Here is a 19,214-nt window from a genome sequence, read left to right on the forward strand (position 1 = left end):
TATCACGGCTCCCAGATTGGCCGAAGGACCTCAGCCACGTCGCTTCCCTTCTCTGGGCTTCGGTACGTCGTTCTGTGAAACGAAGATGGTAAAACCTACCGTACAGTGCTCGTGGTGGTGGTGTGGTGGTGAATGTGCTCCCGAGGGCTCTGGGCTGGCTCCTCTGTTGGAGTCCGGCCAAGGGAGTTCGCTCCCGGTTTGCAGAAAGAATTTAGCCCATGGAGAAGTTTTCACAATTCGATTTCTCTCTCTGAAAGGCCTGGTCTTTCATCTTCGGTGTCCGCCGCTGGCCGTCAGGAATCTGGCTGGAGGATGTCGACGTAGCGCGGACATCGAGGTTTGACCTGCGAGCTCGATCGCCCGCTCACAGACGCCGACGTGGCGGGGCCCTATCTCTCCCGCCCGCTCTTCCTGCTTACGCTCTGTGCTCTGGGCTCCGGGCTCCGGCCCCTGGCCCTCCGGGCCAGCCCACAGCTGGGGGAATACCTGCTAGACTCCGGGTCCCCGCTTCTTTCTTCCGTTTCCGGGATAGGCCCCGCCCCCACCGGAACCCACTCGTAGCTGGGCAGGGCCTTTGCGGGCTACGTGGTGGCGAGCGCGTCGGCCGGCGCGCATCGGTGACGAAAGCGGCGGTGGCCAATGGAGAGCGGCAGTGGCCCGAGTGCCCGCCTCCGTCCGGCTCCGCCCCCGCCCGGCGTCGGGCCGTCGGACGGGCGGGAAGGGGCGGCCGCTCAGGAAGGATGGCGGCGGCGGCGGCGGCGGTGGGAGTGGGAGCGGGCGCGGGGGGCGCAGGAGCGTCGGGAGGCGGCGGCGGGGCGCGCGAGGGCGCGCGGGTGGCGGCGCTGTGCCTGCTGTGGTACGCGCTGAGCGCGGGGGGAAATGTGGTCAACAAGGTGATCCTGAGCGCCTTCCCATTCCCCGTGACCGTGTCGCTGTGCCACATCCTGGCGCTGTGCGCGGGGCTCCCGCCTCTGCTGCGCGCCTGGCGCGTGCCCCCCGCGCCGCCTGTCTCGGGCCCTGGGTCCGGTCCACATCCGTCGCCCGGCCCGCTGCTGCCGCCGCGCTTCTACCCGCGCTACGTGCTGCCGCTCGCCTTCGGCAAGTACTTCGCGTCAGTGTCTGCGCACGTCAGCATTTGGAAGGTGCCCGTGTCCTACGCTCACACCGGTGGGTGCCACGGCTGGCTTGGGGGGCGGCGGCCCGAGCACGGTGCCTGGGGCTTCGGCACTTGGGTAGGAGTGCATCATCCGGGGCGCTCCCGACGGCCTGGATTGCCCGGCTGAGAAGTCAGCTTCTATCCCGAAGGCGATGGAGGCCGCCAAGGCTTTTAGCAGGAGCGGGACACGCACAGGGGTTTTGGAGAGGGACAGGGATGAGAAGAAAGCTGGAAGATGAGCAGGACGTATCAGAACTATTGGGTTGCGGGAAAGCCCCACAGAAAGACGAGAGCTGAAGTGGTCTCGGAGGCTGCAAAGACTTCCTGCCAGGCCAGTGGAGTCAGAGGGTCCCAGGGTAGGTTCTAGGTCTAGAGTGGCTCCCTGAACGCCCCTTACTTCTCTTTACAGTCAAGGCTACCATGCCCATCTGGGTGGTCCTCCTGTCCCGGATCATCATGAAAGAGAAACAGAGCACCAAGGTAACCTAGGAGGGCCCTGGGCAGGTGGGGGCCCCAAGGGCTTACCGGCTGTTGCCCAGCTGGTGACGTGGTCCAGGTTGCTGGCATGTAGCCTGCCTGGCTTCCTGTCAAATAAGGAAGTCAGCTTAGAGACCTCTGGTGGCCCTTTAGCTGCTAATGTTTTGGAATCACCCTGGGGGCAGTGATGTGTCGGGTGTGTTCCTTAGTTGTCTCTGCTGTATGGTCTCAGGGATGCTGCCACCCATCTTAGATGCAACGTTCCTCCCTGTTTTGATTCCCTACCTGGAGTTGCTGGTAGACAACTTGGATAACTTGGTCCCATCTTGGCCAGACACCCCATACCCCTCTAGTGGGATCAGGGCTGGAACCTCTGACTCCTTTCTGGAACGGAACTCTCACAGAGAGTTCCATGTCTTTGCAAGAGATAGCTGCCAGGTTGGGGACTTCTGGGGTCAGAAGTGAGATGCTAGTCAGAGGAGTCTGATTTTGGCAAAACCCAGCAGAGTCTTTGAAATAAAAACAGCCAGGAATTGTGAATGTCTGGAAATGGAAGTGAAAGCAACACGCAGAACCCAGAGCTGCATAGGGAAGATGCTTTGGGCACAATCCAGGGTCTGTTCCAGATGCCAAGCCAGGGTATTTCCTGGCTTGGGGCAAGAGAAGCTGTGGTTTCAGCCAGAGACAGCCTTGCCCTGTGTCCTTAAGTGGAAGTGGGACTCCTGTTGTCCCAGCTGGAATCCATTTCATGCTGGACAGAGCTCCTCTTTTCTATGTGGTCAGTTTCTGGCATCCTGTATTTTATGTAACTTAGAACAGCGGTGCCCTGGATCAGCTTATAGAAATTGGGCCACCTCTGGCTGATTTTTTCCTTTCAGTCAATCTTTTCCCCTGCAAGATCTGGGTGTACTCTGCAGCCTACCCCCAGGGTGACGTCAGGTGTGACTTGTCTCCCCAGGTCGGAGTTGTCCGGGAGGTGTGCAGGTGCATCTCTCAGTATCACGTCGTGTTTATCAGGTTTCCTGTTGTAAGGGACATTGTACCTAGCTTGGGCAAGGAGCCAGAACCTTACACAGTGAGGAAAGACAGGGCAATGGCTTAGGCAGGAGACTAATGAGAACGATAGTCATTATGGCCCCACCCTATCCAGATAAAGTGGGTAGTCATTCCTGATCTCAAGGGAAGAAACGGGATTTCAAAAAGGAGAGCCTGGGAGCTGCAGCAAGTAGTGGGAGAGCTGAAATTCCAGAATTTAGAGCCCTTGCTCTGCCCTTGCAGTGGTGGGGAGGATTGTGGAAGACCTCACCACCCCCTCCTAAAATCCCTGAAATGCTGTAAGAGTCTCCTTGGTAGAAGAGGATGAGCCAGAAGTACGAAGAGCTAAATGTCAGGGATGGGTCCTATTTCTCTGGAAGTTGGGAGCCAGTTTAGCCACCAGAGTTCAGGGGCCACTCCATGCACCAGGCCCTGGAAAGCTTGGGCATTCTAGAAGGCCTCCGATACCAGCATTCGTTACTCATTCTTTCAGCCAGTGGTAACTGGGTGCCTGCCGTGTGCTGGGCACCAGGGTAGAGCAATGAGCAAGGACCTGCCCTAAAGTTAGGAGTGCAGGGACACAGACACGCAGACAATGTGATGGGCATTTAAAGTGGGTGGAGAGCGCTGTTCCTAGAACATGCAGCGGAGGAATCTGAGAACGTCTGGGGGGTGGGGGAGCTGAAGAAGGTGTGGGGAAGTGGGTCTCCACCAGGGAAAACTGCCTGAAATAAGAGACCTGGCCAGCCTCTTGGAGGACTGAGGTTTCTGACCCTGGTGTGTGGGTGGCGGCAAGTGCACAGGTCCCATTAGGACCAGCCCCGGCTTGTGGTCCTGAGCAGGGGCTCTTAATGGGGGTGATGATTTAGGGAGCGGGGCTGCCCACAGTGACACAGCGCTGCCCTCATATCCTAGGAGAACCATCATCCCTCCCTTTCCCAGTGTCAATGTCATAGCTAACACCTTTGGTGGGTGGCGTCCCTTTGGTGAGGGAGAGGAGCAGCTGAGGCTTTCCTCTGGTTGTCTGTGTTGGGCATCCCAGCTCCACCCTGGCCCATCAGCTCCTCCTGCCCTCCCCATGCAGGTATACCTGTCACTCATCCCCATCATCAGCGGCGTCCTGCTGGCCACTGTCACCGAGCTGTCCTTCGACATGTGGGGGCTTGTCAGCGCCCTTGCTGCCACGCTGTGCTTCTCACTTCAGAATATTTTCTCCAAAAAGGTATTCAGGAACCATCTAGGGTGTACCTGGTGTTTCAGGGGTAGGGTGCGGGTGGCGTCTAAAAAAAGTGGCCAAATAGGGATTTCTTTGGCATTGGAACCAAAAATAATCCTGTTGCCCTTCTGCTAGTTTTCCTCTGTTGTTTTACTTTTAAAATAGGTTTTGTGTGTTTTATTACAAAGTTCACATAGGTTCAGTGTGAAAATAGAGAAAAGCCCAAGACAAAAAAAATCAGAAAACTTACTGAGTACATACTGTGTGTGTGCCAGGCACCAAAGTAGGTGCTGGAGACAAAGAATCCCAAGAAACCTGTCCCCTCCCAGAGGTTTCCTCATTACTGAGGAAAGTCGCCGTACTGTCTCCTAAAGAGAACTACTGTTAATGCTGGGGATTTTTCTGCACAGTTTTTAGAGTTGTATATTATAGGTACGTTTTAAATTTGGCTTTGTTCATTTTCTGTTATAACGTCACATTCCCCCATACCATTAAAAATTATTGCTCTTAACTCCTGTCATAATCACACTCTTTTCAGGTACCACAGTTGACACAGTCAGTTCCTCTATTGCAAATGCAGGTTATTCCCAACTGTTTACTATAAACAATACAGTAATGAACATCTTTGTGCATAATGTTTTTCTCCCTCTCAAGGTTATTTCCTCATGATAGGTTTACAGTTCTTGGGTCAGAGAGTATGAGATGTTTACGGCTCTTGATATACTGTGTCTGGTTGTATTCTGGAACTACATACCAAACTAGATATTAACCAGCGCTATTTCAGAGTGCCTGTTTCACTGTAGCTTCACCAGCATTGAGTGTTGCTGTTTTTTGGAGGGTTTGTTTGTTTGTTTTCTTTTCTCGGTCCTTCATGTATGAAACATCATGCTTGTTTTGGACATGGGCTGTGTGTCTCAGCATGAGTGCACTTGCAGGTTTGGCATCAAGGTCAGGTGTCAGGGTTGATGTACAGCTACCATGTTTGGGGCCTGGGTGAGTGGAGCCCCTCTTGCCACTTGTCATTTTGATCAGCTTTTAAAGAGGTTTTCTCTCTTCAGGTGTTACGAGATTCAAGGATCCACCATCTCCGGCTGCTGAACATCTTGGGCTGCCACGCCATCTTTTTTATGATCCCCACATGGGTCCTAGTGGACCTCTCAGCTTTCCTGGTTAGCAGTGACCTGGTGAGTTGGCCTGTGCCAAGAACATACCCTTTTCTTGCCTGGTTCCAGAGGAGGTGCTTTGTCAGGGAGTTACACCTCTGTATTTACTTAGCCCTTCTAGCACTCAGCTCCTGGGTGACTCACATGTGTGCAGTCGAGGAAGTCAGCTTCTCATGTGTTTCCTTCTCTATCACACTACTTCCCAGCTGCTAAGAGCTGTGGTATTTGTGCCAGTGGCTTCAAGGAAGAAAAAGATGCCAGCTGGCATGGGCTACTTTCCTGGCCTGACTGGTTCAGATCTCACTTTGTCTTTTGAAACCTCTGCTTGCACTGCTCGAGTCCTTTGTTAGTTGGAATCCTCTCTGTCTGTATTTCCAGTGACTCCAGATGTAGTCATAGCCATCTAAGCACAGGAAAGAGCATCTTTCCACCACCTGCAGGACCTGCCTCCAGAGCCTGATAAGAAGGAGGTGGGCATGCTTCCTCCAGGCTTGAGTTACATGGAGTAAATGTTTATTAGGGCATAATGAGGTCTGACTGCTTTCTCCATGTTGGTCTTTAATCCTTCGCACCACCTGTGGACACAGTGGAGGCCACCTCTGGTTTTCCGGTGAGGAAAATGTGGCTTTGTGTTCCTTCCACATTGATTAGCTGTAAATTTTCTGTAATGATGGAAAGTTCTTTAGTTTGTTACCTGAAAGTGCAGTATGCAAAAAGCAGTTGAATACTTCTCTATTCTTTTAATCACCAGTTTTCAGAGTAGAGTCAGAGCTTACCTCAGATGTTGTCCACTGAGTTGAGGGTTTTTTGAATGCAGGAGGGTTCTTTTATTTATTCATGTTTCAGTATCTTTGTGAACTCGTGTCTGTCTGTTGCAGATTTTTTTTTTTTAATACTCAGATTATCCTGTCTGGGCTGATGGAGTCATTCCTATTGGCTCCCTGCCCTTCTGATAACACTTAGAAGCCTTTGGTAGCTTTTGGTCCAGCAGGATGTCTCCCTCATCTTGTGCACCTCCCATCCCAGACCTACAATCAGCCACTCCTTCAGGGACCCAGGGTGCTTTTCGCAGATAGAGTGGTGTTTAGAGCTACCATGTGAATGCCGTGTGTGCTTACTGCTGTTGGGTTGTCATTGCTTTTAAGCCTTTGCATTGAAAAACTAAGGAAGATGTATTTGGTGGCAGAAAGGAGAGTTCATCCCAATTCATCCTTGTTCCAGTTTAACATTACAGGATTTACCACGGCTTTGATTTTTTTATTTGTACGTTTTCTGGTGCACTTGGTTTCTCACGACATTTCTCATTCACATGTACTACCAAGGTAGTCGTGCACATGATTCTCCCGTATACATAGATAATAGCTTCAGAGTGAGAATCCCCATGGGACAGCTGCAGGGAGGGTACTGGGAAATGGTTAAGATTTCTTTGCAGCTCTGTTTGTCCTTAAAACAGGTTTCATTAAAGATGTACAACTGAAATACTGTGTTCTAAGGGCACTTGAAATAACTGTTTTCACAACGTGCATGTGTCACCAACTTTTTGTGCAGTTGAGTTCCTTTACTTCCATTTGTTTTCAATTTTTAGGCAATATTTTTTCCCCACTGAATACGTCCAACCTTTACATTTCCAAATCCAAACGATATGACAGGGTTTATTCAAAGAAGTCTGGCTTCAGTCCTTGGTGCCTCCACCCTCCCCCCATCCCAGACTTAGCCATTTTTATGATCTTGGTTGACCCTCCCAGTGTTTCTTTTCTCAAACTTTAGTAAATTTGTATATACAGTCGGCCCTCCATAGTCACAGGTTTCAAGTGCTCGTATTCAACCGAGGAAGGAAATTTCAGCCCTTGGTTGGTTGACTCTGCAGATGTGAAACCCACAGATAAGGAGGGCCAACTCTAAAATTGCACTGTGCCATTTCATACAAGAGCCTTGAGCATCCTCAGATTTAAGGGCTCCTAGAGCCAATACCCACAGATACGAAGGGCCAGATGTATTCATACCTCCCTCCTCCTTACACAAAAGGTGACTTTTTAGATATTTAGAAGAGTGTCTTGCTCTTTTCACTCAGTAACATGTCCTGGAGATCACTCCATACTGACCTATTAGATCTTCCTCATCGTCCCTTTTATTGGCTGCATGATATTGTCTGTAGGTTTGATATCCGTTCTTTTACGCTGTTCTGTTACACCTCACCAGTGTCTGTGTGTACACACGCTCGCTGACACATATGCAGGCTTTGCTCTACTCTCTTTGCTTGCCTTTCTCTTGTATTTAGGACATGTTTTCATTTTCTTTTAGTAATTACCTTTCTTGCATTACCTTTGGTAACCTCTTTTCTCATTGAGGCCATATATTTCTTACCTCAATGGGGCCCTTGTGCATTTTAACAGCAGCCCAGGAGCACATGGTATTCCCAGTGCTGCAGCCTGAAGGTGGGATTCCTCTCGGGGCCTCTTGACTCTGCCCTATGTCTCCCACAGAGGCCAGGCAAGTTAGCTCTGTCACAGTGCAGTGCTCTATAGTGGGAGAGAGGAGGCTCAGGTCGGAGACCATCAGCTGGGCTCTGCCACTCTCCCCGTGACCAAGAATTAAAGGCTACAGTGGGCAGTTCCCAGACGTGCCCAGCCCTGCTGCCAACAACTCAGCCAAAGCCAGGCACAGATTGCTGGACTCTGGAGTAGGTGGCCTAGTGTTAAACCTTGGATGGGATGCAAGAGGGAGGTAGTTGACAACTGTAAAAAAAAAAAAAAAAAAAAAAAAGGAAATGGGAGCAGACTGGCTGAGGAGAAAACCAGACTTCAAAGTCCTGCTGAGCCAGCTGTGAGGTTGCCTTTCTTTTGCCTCCTGTATCCAGCCTGGACTCGACGAGGCAGCTCAGAATGCAGAGTGGGCACTGGGTGAGAGCAGCGCGAGAAACCCTCTGTGCTGGCTTGCGGAGGGGAAAGGAGGTTCCTGATGCTCAGAGAGAGTAGAGGGAATCCCCTGTTTTCCCTGTTTTCCTCTGTTCTCTCGCATCCTGGGCCCCCAGCTATCTCACGGTGGTGGCGGTGGCAGGGTCCTCCAGGCACCTGGGATGCTGATTAGCCCCTGTTGCATTTTTTTCTCTCTTCATCCTCCCACTGCTTGGCCCCTGAATGGAGGAGCAGTTATGGGAAGGACACAGCAGAGTTGGGTAATTAAGCTCAGCTTTCTAAATGCAAGACTGAAAAAGGGATCCCTAGGAAACCAGACAGCACCAAGGAGATCATGGAGAGGAGGAATCTGGCGAAAGCGACCTTATAAAACACCAGGAAATCCTGGGCTCACCCATGAGCTGCCCATGTGAGGATTTGATCCTAACAGCATGCCAAGACAGGATAGACTGCTACCCAGGACTAAGCCTGACCACTGGGTAGCACACACTCAGGACAGAGCCATGTACCACTGAGAAGGCTCTGAAAACAAAACTGACATTGGAACTGTAACCCACAGAGGCTGGTTGAGCTTGCAGCCTGGACCCAAGTGAGTCTGCTAAAACAAAACACTGACGTGCCCCAAAGAACCTAAATAAGACTCACGGTCTTATAATATTCTAAATGTCCAAGATATAATCCAAAATTACTTGGTGTACAAAGAACCAGGAAAATTTCAAGTCTTGTGGGGAGAGATAATCAACAGATGCCAACACTGGGATGACCCAGATGTTAGAATTACTGGACAAAGACTTTTTTTTTTCTTTTTAAATTGTGGGGTAGGTAATTAGGTTTATTTATTTATTTTAATAGAGGTACTGGGGATTGAACCCAGGACCTCATGCGTGCTAAGCACACACTCTACCACTGAGCTATACCCTCCCCCCAGGACAATGACTTCAAAGCAGTGATTTATAATCATGCTGCAAGAATGCTCTTGAAATAAATGAGAAGAATAGAAGATAGAAAGAAGAACCAAATGGAAATTTCAGAATGGAAGAAACAACTTAAAAACTCATTGGATGAGCTCAGTAGTAGAATGGAGATGCCTGAGGAAGGCCAATAACTTAAAGATAAATCAATAGAAATAATCCAGTTTGAACCACAGAGAGAAAAAGGTTAAAAGACAAAGAAAAAAAAATATTGAGAACAGCCAGAGAAAAATGATGCATTATTTATAGGAGAACAGCAATTTGAATGACTGCAGGTTTCTCATCAGAAACTCTGAAAACCACAAGTAGGATAATATTTTTAAAGTACTGAAAATAAAGAGCTGTCAACACATAATTCTGTATTCAGAATCTTCAAAATCAATAGAACTATAGACAATCAGTAAGAATAAAGAACCAAACAGCACTGTCAACCAACTGGATATCTCACTGACATTTATAGAATAGCCAGCAACAGCAGAATAGACATTCTTTTCAGCTGTACACGTGGAACATTCACCAAGCTAGATACTCTTCATCATTAAACAAACCTTAACAAAAGGATCGAAAACATACAAAGTACATTGATCATAATGGAATTAGAAGTAAATAACAGAAAGGTAACAGGAAAGTCTCCAAACACTTGGAAACTAAGCAGTACATTTCTAAATAATCTATGGCCAAAGTGGAAGTCTCAAGGGAAACAGAATATTTTCAACTGAAGCAAAACTGACCCCCCCCCCCAGAAAAGAGAGAGAGAATGGGAAGACACTACAAATACCAGGACTGAAAGAGGGAATAGCACTGTAGGACCCACAGACCTTAAAAGTGCAAGAACACTACTGACAACTCTATGCACATAAATGCAGCAACACAGAGGAAACGGACCAATTCCTCATAAGCCACAAACTATCAGAGCTCACCCACGTGAGATGAAAAAGATAACATGAGTCTCATAACTATTAAAGAAATGAAATTCATGCTATAAAACCTTCTAAAAAGAAATCACCAGGCCCAGATGGTTTTACTGGTAATTTCTACTAAACATTGAAGGAAAAATAAACACCAGTTCTACACAATCTTCTCCAGAAACCAAAGAGTGAAAGGAGCACTTTGGGCTCATATAACAAAACCAGGAAAAAGACCAACACTCCTCATAAACATGGAGGCAAAAGTTCTTAACAAAATACTGGACCAAATCAAATGCAGTGAAATATAAAAAGTATGATACACTATGAGAAAGTGGTATTTAAATCAGGAGTGCGAGGCTAATTCAATACTTGAAAATCAATGTAATCTTCTGTAACAGCCTAGCAAAGAAAAATCACGTATTCATATTAACTGATGCAGAAAAGGCATTTGACAAAATCTAACATCCATTCATCGTTTTAAAAAGACAGCAAACTAGAAATAAAGGAAACTACTTCACCTTGATCAAGGGCATATATACCTAACATCATAATGATGAAAGATTGAAGGCTTTCCCCCCAAAATTCAGGAATAAGGTAGAGGTGTTCATTCTCAATCAGCCTATTCCACATTGTACTTGACATCATAGCCAGGGCACTAAAACAAGAAAGAGAAAAAAAAAGAAATACATATTTGAAAGGACAAAATAATAACTCTCTCAGCCCAACAAAATCTTATTCATTAGTATTAATTTAATTGAAAGTCATTACTTAAATTTTAACTTAAATTTTCTCCTTGGCAAAGGCATTGATGAAAAAAGTTGAGACACACCAATCTGTGTATCTGTGTGTGTGTGTATGTATGGAGATAGATACCTATATATTAGATTTTTTAATATAGAAAAGCTGATTGGAAAATTAATATTGACTGGCAAAAAAATTGAAATAGCCAAGTAAATTTGAATAAGAATAAGGTTGGAGGAATCACATTACATAATTTTAAGACAGTGTAAAAGTATAGATACTGGTGAAGAGAGAGACACATCAATCAGGGTAGCAGAATAGTTTGAAACTATACTGACAAATGTGAGTAACTGATTTTTGACAAAGATTCAAAGGCAGTTCAATGGAGAAAGGGTAGTTTCTTTAACAAACGATATTGGAACAATTGGACATCCATCTGCAAAAAACTGAGCCTTGACCTAAACCTCACACATTATACAAAATTTAACTCTTAATGCATTCCAGACCTAGATTTCAGAGTTAAAATGGGAACCTTTAGAAGAAAACAGAGAAAAATCTTCATGACTTGGGATTAGTTCTTAGACCTTCCACCAAAAGCGAAGTCTATAAAGAAAAAATTGGTAAATGGGGGCTTCATCAAAATTAAAAACTTTTGCTTCCCAAAACACTATCAAGTGAAAAAAATTTTTCCTACAGGCTGGGAAAAAATATTTGCTAGTGACATACTGACAGAGAACTTGTATTCAGGATATATAAAGAACTCCTAAAACTCTAGTAAGAAAACATCTTGGTTAAAAATGGGCAAAAATCTTGAACTTCACCATTGAGATTGTACAAGTGGCACATAAGTAGGCATGTGGAGTATGTTCAACATCATTAGTCATTAGGGGAAAGCAAATTAAAACCATGATAAGATGCCACTTCATACCTATTAAAATGGCTGCAATAAATACTGACAATACCATGTTTGTCCAGTATTGGGCATAGCTGGAATTCTCGTATGTTGTTGGAGCAAGTGCAAAATGGTGCAGCCACTCTGGAAAACATTTGGGAGTTTCTTCTGAGGTTATACATTGACCATATGACCCAGCAGTCTCACTCCTGGGTATTTACTCTAGAGAAATGAAACTCAGGTTTACACAGAAGCCTGTACATAAATGTTTACAGCAGCTCTATTCGTGACCACAAAGTATTGGGAACAACCCAGATGTCCTTCAGCAGGTGAATGGATAAAGAAACCAGTATGTTCGTACAGTGGAACTTTACTCAGCAATAAGAAGGGTGCCAACTGTTATCCCTTACAGCAGTTTGGGTGGGTGTCAAGAGGCATCATGTGGAATGAAAGAAACTGTCTGAGAAGGTTCCATGCAGTATCATTCCGCTTAGAGGACAATCTCCAAAAGACAAACCTATGATGAAGAACACATCGTGGTTGCCTAGGTTGGGGGAGGGGGTTTGCACAAAGAACCCCCCGGGGAGTGTTTTGAGGGTGATGGTGCTGAACTGAATCCTGATTGTGGTGTTGGCTACACGGATCAATATATGTGTTAAAACAGATGGAATAATTCACCAGGAGGAAGAAATACTGGACTTTATTGTATGTCAGTTTAAAAAACAAAAAAACTGGATTGGCTGGGTTCCTGTCCTGGGAGATGCATATCTATACAAGCTGGCTGCCTTGTAAAACTAACTTGGAAGTCCTTATCAGGCCACCTTAGGGAAGGATTCCTGGGAGAACAGGCCAGCTCACCCTGAAGCCATGCTGGTGGGCTCCTGTGCCTCACAGAGGCCACTACCGCAGCTAAGGCAGTGCTCTAGGCGATTCTGAGCTGGTCACCTAGGTGCATCTCCCTCACCTTTAAGAGGACTGCGTGATCCTCCCCTTGCAGACAGTGGTTGAGATAGAGTCAGGCAGCCACCCTAAGACTGCTGCAGCTCCCATCCTGGAGGAGCCAGCTGTGGCCTGTGGCCAAGGCCAGAGCAGCCCGAGAATTGGCCTAGGATCAGCCCAAGCTCTTTGAGAGGTTCTGTGGTCCAGATGTCCATTAGTTGTGGTTCCTTGACTTCTGGGCCCCGTTCATCAGAATGGTCTTGTTCCGGCGAGGGTCAGATGTTAACTCAAGTTTTGATGATAACATCATCTTGTGTTTGTTTGGCTTGGGATTGTTTTAAAGCACTTTCGAAGCCACAGTTGCATTTGATCCTCACAGCAGCAGCATGGTGCAGGCTCATCAGGGATCAGTCTCTCCCACTGCATAGATGAAGACACTGCAACCAGAGAGGTCAAGCAGTTTGCCCGGGGGCTCGCAGCGATGGGACAGACCCAGAGCCTCTGCCTGAACATCTCTTGTTTGTAAGGACCCCTGCCTGTGGTATTTAGTTACTGCAGCCTGAACAGACTGAGATGATGTCCAGTGTGCAGGCCGTGCTCTGCTATCCCAGAGCCCTGGCTCTCCCTGTCCGGGGACAAGGGAAGGCTTTGGTTCATGTGATGCTCTGCGCCCTTTGGGTACTGGACTTTCTCCCTCCAGCCTCCGCTTCCTCAGCAGGAATGGGTGGTGATCATTATTATTGTTGTTTGTGCCGTGCAGAGGGTCAGAGGTGGTGTGTACAAAGCACCTGGTATCACACGGTGACCCGCCTGGGTCTGCTTCCCACCGACGGGGTGACCCTGATAAGCCACTCTGTGATGCCACTCTGTGATGCCACCCCTGCCAGGGCAAGCATGTGACCGCAGTGCTGTTCTCACTCCCCTGTCTCTGCAGACCTACGTGTCCCAGTGGCCTTGGACGCTTCTGCTCCTGGCTGTCAGCGGCTTCTGTAACTTTGCCCAGAACGTCATCGCCTTCAGCATCCTCAACCTTATCAGCCCCCTGAGCTACTCGGTCGCCAACGCCACCAAGAGAATCATGGTCATCACAGTGTCCCTGATCATGCTGCGAAACCCAGTCACCAGCACCAATGTCCTGGGCATGATGACGGCCATCCTGGGGGTCTTTCTGTACAACAAGGTGAGTCTGAAGTGGGGGAAGCTGCCCCTTCGATGCCAAGAGAGGCACAAAGATGGGGAAAGGAAGGGGCCTCGCCTGGAGCCAAGAGCCCTCGGTTCCAGCTGCCAGCTTTGCCACTGGTCAGTTTATGGTTTGGGCATGGCCCCACCCACCCCGGGCTTCCTTTTCCGGCACAGATGACCCCAGGCCCACGCACCGCCCCAGTGTGGCTCTTGGGTCTGTGGAGGCTTTGTCAGGGATTTCACTCCCTCCTTGAGAAGCTTCTCTTCATTCTAGTGTAAAGATGGGGGCTGGCTCGTAACAACCCACTGGCCATGCCCCGCCTTGCTCGGGTGGACACTTGAGGCAGCCTTGAAGGCTGTTTGGTCATGAATCTTGAGCCCCCTCTGCCCTCTGTGTGCGTCCTGGGGAAGGAGCCGTTGGCCTCACTGCTCTCTCGACTTTGCAGACCAAGTATGATGCGAATCAGCAAGCCCGGAAGCACCTCCTCCCTGTCACGACAGGGGACCTGAGCAGTAAGCAGCATCACTGGAGCCCCCCGGAGAAACCCCACAACGGCGTCCTCTTCCCCCAGCATGGGGACTATCAGTATGGCCGCAACAGCATCCTGACAGATCACTTCCAGTACAGCCGGCAGAGCTACCCGAACTCGTACAGTTTGAACCGTTATGACGTGTAGAGTCTGGAAGAGTGGGCAGGACGTTCTGCCACTCCCCCCACCCTGCCGCCCCCCAGCAGTACCAGAAACTTCTGACCACTGGTGAATGTACAGTGCAGCTGAGGGGCACGATGCGTCCCCATCAGAAGGCCAGCAGGACGCCGTCCCTGCAGCGGGGCCCACGCCCTGGAGCTCCGGCGCTTCCTGCCCTCTTTTCCTGGAGTCTGTCTGCCGAGGGCTGGGTCGCTACAGAAATCTCAGCCAGATCTTACTTTTCTGTGTGGACTTCTTCCCTAAGCCGTGTTTTTCAGAGTTCTTGTTCTGCTTTCCAGGTAACATCCAGGACCCTCTCTGGAAAGGATACAGACCTTGGAGCGGGCAAGAGGTGGTTTGCGGGGAGGGCGGCAAGGAGAGGACCGTCGGGTGGTGCTTGAGAGTGACAGCCCAGCCGCTTTAATTCCACTGCTCAGGTAGGCGTAGGACCAATGCAGGCGTGGAGCAGAGGAGCACGAGTTACTTACAGCCTCTCCTGCCACAACGATGGACCCCGTCTTCTGGTCAGCCCCATGGCCATTTGCAGCTACTGGCCAGTTCCATGGTGCAAAGCTATCACATTTAGCATTGAATTTTCAGAGCCTGATTCTCTGACCTGCGAGCAGAGGTGGTGTGTGCCCGGATCCAGAGGGAAGGGCGATCGCTGTCTCCTGGGCTCCCTCTTCCCTGGCCAGAATGGGGGCGTCTCCCCTCTCGGGGCATCCAGGAGGAGGGGATGCGGGGCTGTGAGAAGGATCATTAGGAAATCACGTTCAGTGTTTCAAGCTCAGTTTCTGGAGTACTCGTGTTTTCTGATGAGTCTTCACCACTCTGTGCTGACCTGGTAAGATGTCTGGGAAGGAGGTGTTGGTTTTCTGAGCACCTTGCTTTTCTCTAGGGAGTATTTTGTAGTTGTGTGTTTTTATGCCTCAGTCCCCCTTAGGGGATGCAGGACACATGAGGACTGGCTTATGGTTAGGGAACTCTTTTGTTTTTAAAGTTTTAAAACCAAGGAAAGTTGTTGGCGATGCCTGTCTTGACACATTTCTGCATTTAGTAGGAAGCCGTGAAGTGTTTTGAAGCGCTTTTCTGGTGACCACAATCTCTGAAAGTGACATGAATCAAGAGCATCAGCTTGATGGTTTGGGTAAGAGGTGAGAGCTTAGCACTTTGATCCCATGGGCTGTTCTTGCGGTTTCCGTTAGGATCTGAATCATGTCCCGGCAAAGGGGCAGCCACCAAGGTAGGATTCGGTTCACCAAATCAGCCTTTGGTCAAGAAGAAGTTTGGGTTTTGACAGAATCATGTTCTCAGAAAGGTTATGTGACCCCAGCAGGTCCTGTGTGCTGAGGTCCAGGCTGGGACGCCCGGCATCATGAGAGCCTGTGCCCTTTTGGAGGGGACCACTGCCTGGGCTGGTGGGGTCTTTGCTGACGGCTGCCTCACTCCCTCAGCACTGTCCCAGACTCTCCAGCAGGCACTTGGAGTGATCAGCAGACGGGACCGCAGGTCACCCTTTACCTTCTGGCACATGAGACGGTTCTCCATTCCAAGAGGAAGTACTGTAGATTATGCTGGACTCCTGTTTGTTTTTGATAATTGGAGTTTTGTCTTTAGAGGTTATGTTTTGTCAGCTTATGAATGGGCAGTGCCTGGAGAAGTCACAGGGTGCCCTCTGGCCTGAGTTCTGTACCACTGGCCTCAGGAGTCCCTGTTACAGTTTGGCATCAGCTTGCTTTTTAATTACTTTGGCCCCAAGTTCTGAGACAAGGCTGTGTCAAACAGGAAGGGGCCGTCCTGCAGGGTGTTGTTTGTGCAAAGAACTTGCTGAGGGCCTTCACCAGAGGCAGCAGGGCCCGCAGTTGAACCACACTAAACGGGGATAATCCTGCATGGCTAAGACATTACAGTAGTTGTCTCTATGATGGTAATAACTGATTCCTTGAACGTATAATTGAACTCCAAAATGAATCATGCCTCTCAGAAGGTTTAATGGAATTTCTCAAGTTGCTGAAATTTGCTTATTAACTTGCTTTCCTTTTTCAATGAAAGGTCTGCTGGTGAAGGGAAATATCTGACTGGTTTTATTATGGTTTATAAATTGAATGAGTGGAATATTTAATTCTGTACATATATCTACAGTGACCACACACACTGGAATGAGAGAGACAATCATTAGACCAAATCCATCAGATCAAAAGACAAAGATGTACTTTTGAGACCTGAAAGTTCAGAGCTGACATTGACCTGTTGAAGGCCAGTTTTCCAGCCACTTGCTGCCCTGGCTCAACCCCTCCACCCCACGCCCACATCCGCGTTTGCAGCTCTGCTCTCCTCTCCCTCCTCACTGCTGGGGTTTGTGACAGTGAATTTTGTTCACCCATCCGTGGTATGGTCTGCAAAAACAAACTCCAGCCCAACTCCTTCATTTTACAGAAGGGCAAACTGAGGCTCAGAGGACATTTTAAAATAGTGTTTGTTCACTATTTTGAGACTCAGTGTGGAATTTTTAAGCACCTTATTTTAAGTCATTCATTACCAGGAAAATCAAACCCCTGTTACAAAGGAGAGAAGCCAAATATGTTCAAATGAAGAAGCACTTGGAATTTCTGAATTTTGCTGTGTATTTGGCATACTTCAATGCAACAGGCCCTGTTATCGCTGGGACATAACCATCCTGGATACCTTAAGGCCTAACAGCCTTAAGGGCATAGAACATTAAATTATTGAAGAATCTGAACATTGTGAATTCTTTTTTTCAACTGTTACCTTCAAGACTTTTAATGCTATAGACTGTTCTGTGGGAATGATACTGTGTATATTCATGGATGGCATTTACCAAAAATAAATGATGGTCTCCAGGGAATCAGGATCGGTCCCAGTTTGTCAGTGAGGGTCTCTCTCTGAGTGACCCAGTGTGCCCAGCAGCAAAACGTGTAAGAGGCAGAAAGAGCAAACCAGTTTGTTTCTCACATCCAGCTGTGTTGCAACCTTTTTATTTTTTCTGAGCCAAAATTGAGTCATGAGATTTGTGAATTTATGAGACAGCAGGATAAAACTAGGAACCACAGCTTAACAGTTAATGACATGCCTTTATTGAATAGAATAACATGGAAAATCCAAGAATGTAGTGACAGCAGTGCTTACGAAGCATCTTTATGAGGAATAAACAGGTAACACCAAGTACCTGCCTGTGGGCTTTTGCACATAATCCTTATAATCCCTTTGCCTCGATTTTATTAGCCTTATTTTTCAGATGAAAATGAGGCCCTACGAGGTTAAGTCATTTGTCTGGAATCACACAGCTACTGAAGTCTGCCTTCTAAGCCCATTTTCTCCCATATTCAGAAACTATCCCCAACAGAGAATTTCCTTCAATCACAGTTGAGGGGTATGAGTTTCTTCTAAAACAAGTGCCCACATCCTTTTAATTTGTAATCTTTTGTTCAGTGATTTACTGAGTACTTAGTGTGTGCCAAGTACAGGAAGCTGAGATACACAAGCCTCCTACCCTCAGAGCACTCAGCTTAATTTATGGATATGTAATGAAGTAGCACACAGGTGCTATGTTAGAGGGTGGTGAAAAAATGCTAAAGAAAGTACAGGGTAATTATTTAAAGGGCATATGGGAATGTTTGGGCTTGCATTTTCAGTTCACAGAATATTGCATTTGCACGTTTTATATTATACATGTCTTGTTTAACTATCAGGATCCAAGAGGGAGGTATCAGCTCCCCTGTACAGTGGGAAGTGGCAGCAGAGAAAGTCAAGCTTGGCCCATGGAGCAGGCCTGGAACCTGAGTGTCTGTCTCTAAGCCCTCTGCCTGCAGAGTAGCCTCAATCAAGTGAGCTGTTCTGTTTTCCCTCACCTTTGTCACATACTCCTAAGGAGCTGGTGTGATCAAAGGTATATCCTTTCATTGCACTCGCTGGGCCATGCTGCTACAGTAAGGCCCCAAAGGAGCCCTTATGTCCAGATGACCCAAGTAGCTTTGCAGTCATCTGCTGCAGTTCCAGCAGGGCCTCGAGAGGCTCTGCCCAGGATGCTGTCACCCATGAGTCAGGCAGGACCAGGACTAGGGATGGCCCCATTGCTCAGACGCAGAACCTGAACCCCCTCAGGGATGTCCCCTCCCAGACACTGGAACCCTCCTCTTTTGTCTCCCCAGGGCAGCTCCTCTGTGACCAGAGGTTCGTTGGGTGACATGTAATCAGGCCCAAGGAATGCTCATTGCCTAGGACAGGACCAGACCTTTTCTGTTCCCATAAGACATTCCTCCTGCCATGGCTTCAGCTAGTTGACCACACGGGGTCCAGTTACTACGGGAGACGAGGCAACAGTCACACCAAAGCTTGGGCCTAGATTTCCTCAGTCACCCACTGTGTTTTTGATAACTTTTATTGTCTATCTATTTTTTACGTTTGAAAAAAATTATTAAAGCCAAAAAATTACTTACAGTATACAGAGGTCAAAAAGAGCAGGACAGAATGACTTCCAAAATGCATCACTGATAAATAAAGGTGCTTGTGAATATAGTTTATCTCTGAAAAGATACACAAGAATCTGGACATAACAGTTGCCTCTGGGGAGGGTAATATACACTTCATTTAAAACTGGCATATTGTACGTATTATTTTGTAATCTGCTTTTTTAAAAAAATACTAGAAACATTTCCCCATGTTATTAAACATTCTCCCCTTGATTTTGTGTCTGTGTACATGGTATTATAGGATGTGCTATAATTAACCAACCCCCATTGCTGCTCGTTAATGACTATTTTAATGGGATAAGTTTGCAGTGCACAGTGTAGCACACACTCCTGATTTGGGGTAAATCCCTCACAGCACACGTGCAGGACCAAAGTGGGTATACGTATGGTTTTTAAATTCTTTCTGATTTTGCTTCTTAGGTGGGTCCCCTCAGCAAGTT

The 19,214-nt window shown here is 47.8% G+C and overlaps 1 protein-coding gene across 1 annotated transcript; it reads left to right on the forward strand.

Moving 5' to 3' along the window:
• Nucleotides 1-255: 255 nt before the first annotated feature.
• Nucleotides 256-17,024, forward strand: SLC35E1 (solute carrier family 35 member E1). The gene is made up of 6 exons (XM_006199093.4): nt 256-1,167; nt 1,566-1,636; nt 3,753-3,890; nt 4,943-5,068; nt 13,348-13,593; nt 14,042-17,024. The coding sequence occupies exons 1-6, from the start codon at nt 741-743 to the stop codon at nt 14,270-14,272; spliced, it is 1,239 nt and encodes a 412-aa protein (XP_006199155.2). The 5' UTR covers nt 256-740; the 3' UTR covers nt 14,273-17,024.
• Nucleotides 17,025-19,214: the final 2,190 nt, after the last annotated feature.

Source organism: Vicugna pacos, chromosome 22 (genome assembly GCF_048564905.1).
Source record: "Vicugna pacos chromosome 22, VicPac4, whole genome shotgun sequence".
Classification (NCBI taxonomy): domain Eukaryota; kingdom Metazoa; phylum Chordata; class Mammalia; order Artiodactyla; family Camelidae; genus Vicugna; species Vicugna pacos.